The sequence below is a fragment of the Pseudocercospora fijiensis genome (genome assembly GCF_000340215.1).
Source record: "Pseudocercospora fijiensis CIRAD86 unplaced genomic scaffold MYCFIscaffold_6, whole genome shotgun sequence".
Classification (NCBI taxonomy): domain Eukaryota; kingdom Fungi; phylum Ascomycota; class Dothideomycetes; order Mycosphaerellales; family Mycosphaerellaceae; genus Pseudocercospora; species Pseudocercospora fijiensis.
The window spans coordinates 2569595-2579642 of NW_006921537.1; the positions used below are offsets into that span (position 1 = coordinate 2569595).

General features: G+C 49.0%; 3 protein-coding genes across 3 annotated transcripts; 1 reads left to right on the plus strand and 2 right to left on the minus strand.

Moving 5' to 3' along the window:
• Nucleotides 1-1600: 1600 nt before the first annotated feature.
• On the minus strand, nucleotides 1601-2887 carry MYCFIDRAFT_197988 (uncharacterized protein; the record flags this gene model as incomplete). The annotated part of the gene is made up of 1 exon (XM_007930258.1): nucleotides 1601-2887. One exon carries the CDS (start codon nucleotides 2885-2887, stop codon nucleotides 1601-1603), a length of 1287 nt encoding a protein of 428 aa, XP_007928449.1.
• A 939-nt stretch (nucleotides 2888-3826) lies between these two features.
• Nucleotides 3827-6073, plus strand: MYCFIDRAFT_27592 (uncharacterized protein; the record flags this gene model as incomplete). The annotated part of the gene is made up of 2 exons (XM_007929721.1): nucleotides 3827-4043; nucleotides 4098-6073. The coding sequence occupies 2 exons, from the start codon at nucleotides 3827-3829 to the stop codon at nucleotides 6071-6073; spliced, it is 2193 nt and encodes a 730-aa protein (XP_007927912.1).
• Nucleotides 6074-6609: 536 nt separating this feature from the next.
• MYCFIDRAFT_77113 (uncharacterized protein) lies at nucleotides 6610-8513 on the minus strand (the record flags this gene model as incomplete). Its single annotated transcript, XM_007929905.1, has 5 exons — nucleotides 6610-7085; nucleotides 7144-7366; nucleotides 7416-8107; nucleotides 8195-8280; nucleotides 8346-8513. Coding segments are annotated over 5 exons (1645 nt in total), but the record flags the coding sequence as incomplete, so codon positions are not given.
• Between the last annotated feature and the right edge of the window lie 1535 nt (nucleotides 8514-10048).

Consider the following 10048-nt stretch of genomic DNA (forward strand, 5'->3'; position numbering starts at 1 on the left):
GCGGAATTAGTAGGTATTAGCTTAGTGCGATTAACTTAGTATAATAGGCCGTATAGAAGGCCTTGCTTAATAATTAGTACGGTTGTTTTAGTAGAATAGTACGTGTAGGTCCCGTTCTTCGGGCGTAATATAGTCAAATCGATAGTTTTCGTAGCTATACCGCTAAAAGCTTAAAATAAGGACTATCTAGCTACTACCCTTAAAGAGTAGATCGAATACTATATAATAAGGGTTATATTAGTAGGTAGATAGGGTAGTAGTAGGTACGAGTAGTATTCGATAGAGATCTAGGAGAAGAAGGAGGAAGGTAGGCTAGTTAGCCTAACGCTAAGCGCTAAGCCCTACCTAAGGTACTAAGACCCTAGCTTTACTCGAGCTAGTTATATACTAATTATATATAATCTCTAATAATATACTAGATTATACTAAGATTGTATAGTAGGAACTATACGTTAATACGAGGGTCGTAGAACCTTATTTGCTTAGTAGGTAGTATACCTAGAATAGAACTTAGGATTAGCTATAGTATTAAATTCTACGTCTATCATTTACTTAATCCTTCTTTCCTACGTTATTATTCTACTAAGCAGCTAGCATAGGCATTAGAAGTCACTATGCGATGTTTTATAGTATAGATTACTAACAATGTAGTCTCACCGAGACCGGAGCAGCCCTAGGTCCGTAGATTCTCGAATAACCGGAGTGGGTTCTCGAATAGCCTCGCCCGTGGCCAGAACTTCTCGAAACAACAGTAACCCAGAAGTGGCTGGATTTCTTGCGTGATTTGATTCTCCATCATGTCCAGCTCTGCGGTATAAGCCTCAGCCCATTCCGTGCTCCAACTTTGGTCTTGCTCAGAGGGGTCGAATGCGTTTTCCATCCTGGAGCTGATGCTGACTCTGCCTGCCATACTGATACGGAACGTGGTTCATGATTCTGTAGGCGTGACAAGCTTTATATAGAAAACACTCCCAATGATGATTCCCTATGAGTTTTGATGGTGGATGTCGGATGGAAGTGTCGCGTTTCGGAATGCGAAGTCGTCGATCTTCCGGCCCCACCGCAACAGGATTCAGCATGATCAGAAGGGGTGAGTGATAGAGCGCACGAACGAGAAATTTTGCAAAACATATGCGATGGGACAAGGTCGAATTATTCACGGGGATACTTCTGAGGTATACTACTGATCGCCGATGGATTCCACTACCGCTGGCGGTGACCAGGACTTGTACTCGCCAAATCCGTCAAGTGTTGCGAGGAATCTTGCAATCAGGATGTATGCCAGATCGCCCCTTGCGAGAATTGGAGAACGTGGATAGCAACATCTCCCATCTCGCTGGCATGTATCCTTGTGGCCGTAACCGAATCTTGTCATCTAAGACCGTGATTCTAGTCTTTTGGAAAGAACCGTCCAGCATAATTGGTTCGTAGGAGTGTAACCGACACGAGGTTGCTTGTGAAAGATTCATGTATGACGTCCGTATCCTCAGGCAGCTGAATCACGTTGTCCAGTCGTCGTTGGAAAGGCTGAGCGTAGCGAATCTGAAATTGTAGACTGTCGATTGATTTTTATTATGAACAAGTACTATTTATAGACCCTTCACTTCGAAGAAGCATTACCGCCGCCCTTGCAACCTTCCCATCGTTTTGACGCTGAACCCAGGCCCGTATTCAAATCTTCGTGTTCCATGCCGACACTGCTGATCGTCTTCTGGGCTACCGTGGTCGTTGCGCCAGGATCTGTAACAGTGACAGTGATCGTAACCGCGCACTGCGAGCTCGAGCTCGATTCGGTAGTCGGGATCACAGGTATGATTGTGATCCCTGGCAGAGCACTGTAAGTCGACAATGCACTGCTAGAAGCTGTTTCCGGCCTTTGCGTTACGACATATGGCAGACCGCTCGGCTGTTGGGTTTCTTGTGATGGCACGGCGCTCGCGGAAGTCGTGGTAGGTGATGGATCTGAGCTTGACGGGCTCTCAGGAGTGTAGACGAAGGACGTCTGGAGCGAAGGGTTTGATTGCGAGGCTAAGGATTCTGCTACTGTCGCTGTGCTTGTAATCGAGGATCCATCAATAGATGATGAGTAGTCCAACGCAGTGCTGCTGCGTGAGGATGTCGATGTTGTGGTGGGCTGAGTGCTTGGATTGCTCTCTACAGCCGTGCTGCTATAAGCCGCTATCGACGTTGACTGAGGTGCGGCGGACTGTTCCGAGCTAATAGTGCTGCTGAAACTTGACGCATACAAAGTCGTGTATAGAGTCAAAGTAGTGCTACTAGTCGGCCCATTTGAACCACCATTTGCATCTGCGGTCGATGACAAGGCACTCGATGTAGGAGCAACACCTTTGTATGGCTGTACAGTCGTGTATAGTGTCAAAATTGTGGTACTCCACAAGATCGTAGGCTTGTTTGCCGAAGTGGTTGCGTAAATCTGACTTGCAGAGCTCGAGGGCTGTGGCTGAGAAGGAGCATAGCTATATGCCATAGATGTGTCTGCTGTGGCCGTTGTGGGATATGTGCTTGCCGCACTGTTGACACTGCTTGTGGAAGATGCTGGATCATAACTGAAGGAAAACGCCTTACTTGCAGAGGCGGATTGCGATGTTGAGCTTGGCGTGCGAGCTGGGTTGTTGCTATTGTAGGCTAGCAGAGTTGACGAAGAGCTCATAGACTGAGCGGAGGAGGAAGTCGGTTCATCGTGAGCTGAGCTGATCGACGATGAGCCCTCGGCATTATAGAATGTGAAGGGAGTCGTGGTTGATCCTGCAGAACTTGGCGAGATGGCGTTCGATACAGCGTTGACATATCTTGGATATATGAGAGGTCCGGCTTGAGTCTTTGTGGCGCAAATGATGAGCAGTAGAACGTCCAGCGCGGTCAGCATTCTGTCTTGCGTGCAGCGCTAACGGAAAATGATGTATCAAGGAATTAGTAAAGGCGGTCTGAAGTCCAGCTTCAGCGGCGGCAACAGAAACGTGAGAAGAGTAATAAAGAGAGTGTGACACAGAATCCAGAAAAGACGCTGTTTGCAGTGCTGCAGGTGAATGAGAGAAAGGAAAGTGAAGATGTTGAGTGTTACCGTGGCAGTGTCCGGCTAGGTCTTAGACAGCACGATGCTGCCATCTCGAGACTTGGACGTGTCGGCTGGCATTGGGGATAGGATAGCGAAATGGTGCAGGGCCGTGGCGTGGACTGTGCGAGGTCTATTCATACAGGGCGCGTCGAGAGGACGTGTGCGAAGGTGTGAGGTGCATAGATGTCTCCTCACGTGTCAGGATGCTGGAGCGTTTGTGCGGTCTGGCGCTTGGATTGGTCGGAATGCTCTGCGCTTCCCGCCGAACACCTCGAGCTCGGACGACACGTTTCAGTAGCGCGGCACGGCGAGGTCGAGTGCAATCTTGCTCCACGACGAGACTCATCTTTGTCGATGGCTGTGTGGAGGGGGCGGTGGTGGTGGTGGTGGTGGTGGTGGTGGTGGTGGTGGTGATGCTGGCGGTGGACGTGCTGCAGAGAAGCAGTCGATGGAGGAAAGAAACTCAAACAGCTGAGATGTCTCGCGTTGCCCCGCACGACTCCCGCGGCGGCCCGCCGTTGACGCCGGGACGCAAATTGAGCTCGAGCTTCCGCGAAATCATTGGCCCGCCCTGACCGGTCACTTCAATGCCAGTTGCCAGCTTATTCACATTCACGAATCCAGCGACTTCCTTTGCGCGCATCATAGGAGGTGAAGGTATGAGGTAGAACTAGACTACGGGCAGTCTTGCTTCAGCACTCCTTAGCCGAGCGCGCCATACCACGCATCTTCTCCGGCATACTACCCACCATGTCGGTCAGAGTCGTCGCGCGTATTCGGCCCCTGCTGAAGAACGAGATCGAGAAGGATGTCATTGTCGAGGCGGCCAAAGCACCAGGCGAACACGGCGAAAGCAAGACGATTGTCAAGATCCCAAATGCAAAGACGGATGCCGAGCTATACTCCTTTCAATTCAACAGCGTGTACGATCAGCATGCCACACAACAGGACATCTTCGAGAATGAAGGTCAGTCGCGTTGAGAAGAAGAGGCCTCTGGAAAGCCATGCTAACACGCTTCAGTCTCGCCCACAATCAAGCACCTCTTCAAGGGCTTCGACGTAACTCTCTTCGCCTACGGAGTCACCGGCACTGGAAAGACACATACCATGCGAGGCGGAAAAGCATTAGCAGATCGAGGCGTGATACCTAGACTGCTTTCAAGCATATACCGCCGCGCACGCAAAGTGGAGAAGGACACAGCAGGCGAGACTTCCGTCCAAGTGTCCATGAGCTACTACGAAATCTATAACGATCGCGTCTACGACCTCTTCGAGCCTCCGGAGAAGCGAACACCTGCTGGTCTTCCAATCCGAGACAATTCGAGTGGAAAGGCTGTCGTCGTTGGCTTGACCGAGCGGCCATGCACAACGCTGAAAGAATTCGAGCGACTATACGACGAAGCGAACGTGAACCGATCCACTTCCGCCACCAAGCTCAACGCGCACTCTTCCAGATCCCACGCCATACTGTGCATCAAGGTCAGCCAGACATCAGGAAACGAGATACGGGAAAGCACAGCTTCAGCCATTGATTTGGCAGGATCTGAAGATAATAGGCGGACTGACAACAACAAGGAACGTTTGGTAGAAAGCTCGGCTATCAACAAATCGCTGTTCGTGCTTGCCCAATGTGTGGAGGCCATCTCCAAGAAGCAAGCGCGCATACCATACCGCGAGTCGAAAATGACTCGCATCCTGGCTCTGGGCCAGAACAATGGCTTGACCGTGATGATGCTCAATTTGGCGCCGGTCCGGAGCTATCACTTGGATACACTCAGCAGTCTTAATTTCGCCAACCGAACGAAGAAGATTGAAGTCAACGAGATTGAGAACCAGCCCTTCTTCCGAGATCAAGGCGACAAGAAGAAGTCAGACGGCGCTGCTTCAATTGCCGCAGCTTCTGCTATGAACAGGCAGCCACTACGACCAAAGATTTTGTCTCACAACTCTCATCTCAAAGATGTCACGAATACCGCCAAGCCGACTAAATCTTTCGCCGTCTACGCCGACAAGCCAAAGCCCAAACTTGCGACTCTAGCCAACTCCGGCCAAGCGAGAGCTGTTCCTCCGTCTATCAAGTCACCAAAGCGAACTAGTAGTGAAGCCATGTACACACTTCCTAGGCCGTCGAAGTTCTCCAAAACCAGCGCCGAAGCCGGCATGTCGAAAGACGCGATAGAGGCGCTGATCGAGCGGAAGGTGACTGAGGCACTAGCCGGACGCGTGGACCAGACGACAATCACTGCTCAAGATCCAATTCCTGATGAAGTGCAGAAACGGCTTGACGCGCTGGAGAAACGTGTCGAAGGTCAAGAGACGGAGCGAGCGGAAGGTCTGCAATACCTGCTCATGGCCAAGCAGCATCAGGTCAGAGGCGAGGATGTTAGCGCGCTGAAGATGTATCAGCTTGCTCTGCCGCATTTCCCGGGCAATGAGAAGCTTATACGCAAGATGGCTGTCTTGCAGGACAAGATTGATGCGAAAAAAGCCGAGAGACACGCGTCTACCGCGACAACCTTTGAATATCCTGCAGTAGAATCCCGCCCAATTCATCGATTGCTAGCACGACGAAAGCCGAGACCGGATGAGGAGGATCAAAGCTATCACGAAGCCCAAGATGGGGATGCATACGATGAAGACGACGGATTTGCGTATCGGCCACGCACCAAGATACGACGACCAAAGCTACCACAGCACTCATCATCGCCCAGGTCAGGCCTAAAACACTCGCCGCCACCTGAAGGAGATTCGGATGACGAGCTGGCCGCTTCCTTGATGGCACAGACTCCACGTACTCGACAGCTTCTCGAAATCATCAACACGAAGGATGTCAGCCAAATCAAGTTGCTCAAAGGTGTTGGTGCAAAAAAAGCCGAAGCAATCGTCAATTGCCTCTGCGATCTTGATGATAGTGTCAACTCTCTGGGACAGCTTGGCAAGCTGAAAGGCGTGGGTGTCAAGACAGTTGAAAATATGCGTTCAGGTCTACTTGCTTAGAAGGCCTGAGGGTCTTTTCGTATCCTTGTACTTTCGGCTTCTGGAGTTTGTTTAGATCTCGCAAAGCAAGCACGGCGTTGGGGAATTTCTCTAAAGAGATGGGTAACGGCCTTTGGATAGCTCAAGGCTGATCAAGTGCCTTTTCTGCAACAGCGGACACGGAGTTGTCCTGCTTTCCGCGATATCAGTTAATCAATCGACAGTGCTACTGTTCCAGCTTTAAGCACTTCCATTTCCATGTCATCACGCCCATAACTCCCTCCTCCTCAACCTCTCAACCCCCATCACCCCTTCAGAATCTTTCCAACTCCCATCATCAACCCATCCCTCTTTCATCACCCCGTCAACCAGAATACTAAAAGCATCTAACCAACTCCCATACGGCAGACTAGATCGTTCAATCACTCCGCCTTGAGCATCTAGTCTTTCGACTTCGGTATTCAGAACGCCCCGGAGTTTCAGAAGGAGATCCCTATCAGTGTCCTCCTCCTCTTGTCTCGGCATCGCTGCGAGGATACAGGCAGAGGACATCGTACAATGTAGTAGCGACCAGGAGGTGAGAGCAAGTGGTGAGAGGAGATTGCGGAGTTCGAGGAATGAGTGAATGACGGTGCGGAGGTGCTTTACCATTGAGGTGTGTGATGCTTTTCTTTCGGTAGATGGCGTCGTTGGGTCCAAGGTTAGGTGGCGGAGGAGTGTGGAGTGGAAGTTTGAGGAGTGGATCTTTTGGAAGAGGGATTCGAGACGTGTTTGGATTGTTGTTGTTGGTAGGGTTGATGTTCGTTTGGTAAGGGTTTCGAGTCTCGTAATGTTGGTTTTAAGGGTGGTAGGGTCGGGTTGAGAGTTTGTTGTTGTGGTTTGGAAGGAGACGATTTGGGCGTGGAGGTCGTGCATCAGGTTGTGGAATGTTGAGGGCGTGCGTGGTATTGGAGATGATGGATTGGGAAGATTCGAGACTGATGGTCGATCAAAGGCCAGGGAGAGCGTGGATTCGAGAGACATGATCGCTTTCCTGGAAGATGTTGGTGAGTGGACTTGGCGGAGATCAAACCCATTTAGTATGAACGTACCACAGAGGATGGACTTCGCCTTGACCCTGCGAGATGGAGGTCTGAGGAACATGCAGACCCAAAGATCGGGCTTGCTGAGTGACGAGCCCCACCAGACTCAGAGCAACACCAGGATTGCAATCATTCGCAATCGTGCTGGCGATTAAGAGCAAAGCCTGGATGACTTCTGTCGAAGGACAGCCGTACAGATTCGCCAACCTTAGACACTCGAAAGCGCAAGCAACTAGCACACATATCAGCACCAGTCCTCACGTCCGGTCAATGAATCTCACCAAAAACTCTCGTCCTCGGCAACCTCTCTTTCACATCTGCGTCGGAGAATTGACAACCAGCAGCCAGAATACCAAAGAACATCCCATACCATGCAGCATCTCTAAAGGTCCCATCAGTGATGGCAGCCTCCAACGCAGCTTCTAATCCCAGCTCTGCCAGTTTCGGCAAGAAAACACACAAACGACCCTCAAACGCTTCGAGATCCATTACAAAAGGGTAGAAAGGCGCCACGACTTTCTGATATGTTCGATAGTACGTCATACATATTTCCGTGGCTGGCAAAGCTTGGAGAATCTCCTTGAGATTGGTTGTGCCTGCCGCTGTCCAGAGGGACCCAAAGGGATGCAGGGTCGTACGGTTGGTGAGACCGAAGGCAGCGCCCCAGGATACATTGAAGGGCATGAGGGTGTCGGATATTGGAATCTTGGTTTGTGGGTGGGTGAGTTTGGTGAAGAATGTTGCCGAGCAGTTTCGGCCTAGGAACACGGTCTCGCCAGTCCAGCGATCGGTTTTGATCATGTGTTTTAAGGTAGAGGAGGTTTTGTCAAGGCTTTGGATGAGTTCATCGCCACCATCGGTGTCGTCTTCTTCTCCTCCGGTCTGATTATTCGGTAATGGAATTGATGACAGCGCGTCGTTGGATCGGACGTCGAATGTCTGATCGAAACCACGGGTATCTCGTGTCTCTAGGCTGGGTGAAGACCATGATATCGTAGGCTGTGATCGTCTGAGGGCGATGGGTCAGAATCTTTGAAGCGTGGCTCCGGGTGCAACTTACGAAGAGACTTGAGCTGCCACACTAGGCAGCCTCCGTGTAGCATACACGCACAAATCAGGATGACTACGTCTGATACAAGTGTCGCACTATCGTTGAAAATGCAGTATTAGCATTGAAAGCGCTCCGACGGGTTCGTTGATTCATTGCTTACAGGCTCCTCCTGGTCGCATCGAACTTTGCGATCTCTACAGGGCTGACAGGCTTTCGGTCGACGATTGCGTTTCTGCTTCGGCTTTTCCATGCTATGCAAGTTGCAAGCATTCGATATCCCCGAGCAAGGCTGCTGCAGTGAGGTTGTGACTCGGGGAGGTAGTGACATTTTGCAAAGCAATGCGTCCGCATTTACCTAGTACCTAGTAGCTGAGCGCTTAAAACAGGCCGCTATATGTTACGGATACAGGCATGCCTTCACAACCAGGGCACGTGAGTCTTGGCGTTGATGCCTTAGGCAGCAATCTTCTCGATATGGTCGCTTCTCGCGTTTGCGAGAAGGCATCTCTCTCTACACTTCGTCGACTATAGCTAGTACGAATATAATATTTACTTACTATTACTCCTTAATAGTACGAAGTGTCGCCTATCTTTAGAAGACCTTAGACTCTTATATTAGAGATACCGCCGTCTTGCTAGTAGTACGTAGACCTACCTAAAATGTGCTATAGATTGCCGTATAAGTAATCTAAGAATTACGAAGCGGCCGCTCGTAGGTATAATATAAATATTAGAAAGTTAGGCATCTAGGTATACCCGGGTTTTTAATTTCTACTAATTATAGCGAAGGTTAGGTACTATAAACTAAAAGAGATATAGTTAAAAGTTAGAGCCTAAGGTATCTAGCATTTTGATTTCTACTAATTAGAGCGCGCTAAGAAATCGGACTACGTAGTATAACCTACGAGCGGGCTCCCCTTAGTTACCTAACCTTCGCTATACTTCGGGAGGTACTAGAGGTTACCCGCTTTATAAATTATAGTATTCGAGCTACGCTACGCCTATAGACGCCGTACTACGTAGGATCTATACTAGTCTATATTAAGCGCTCGCTCGAGCCTATTAAGAAGGTCTACTAATATATCCGCTATATATCCTAATAGGTAGTAAAGCGCTAGAATCGCCTTATAGTACGCGTCTACTATAGTACTTAATTAACGACTTCTCGACGCCTCTACTAACCTTATCGGATCGCTATAATAGTACTATAATACCCGTTATCCCTAAGACCGCCGAAGAACTCGTAGCTATTCTAAACGGTACGCCTATAGATACCCTATATACCTAGTTTTACCGCTGCCTTATTAACTACGAGATCTAGCTCCTAGACCTTAAGAACTAATATATCGATACCGAGAGTAGACGCGTAGATACTAAGAATATAGTAGTAGCCGCTAATACTAGTACTATAGACAAACAGACGTAATATAATAATATAATTTAGGTATATAACGACTGCGTAGCATACCTATAGAAGTAGTTTAACGACGCGAACGTAGAGGTCTAACGCCTTAATAGAGTCTTAGCTCGAGGAGGAGGCAGACTATAGCAATAATTCGGCTTTACGTAATAGTAGAAGAAGTCCGAGAAGTTACTAGACCTAGAAAAGTATAACGGAGATAGTAAGTCGGCGCTTAAGGTATAGATAATCGGTATCTTTCTTAAGCTTACTAGTAATACCGATCGATATCCGATACTAGAAAGCTAGTTGTCTTATATATATAGCCTATTAGGACTAAAAGCTCGTCTTATCTTAGTTTACTATATCGATATCGACTGCTCGAGTAGTATACCGCGTATTACTTTTAAGCTTAACTTAACCGCTAAGTTTAAGCGGGTCTTAGTTAATGCCTTCGGAGATAC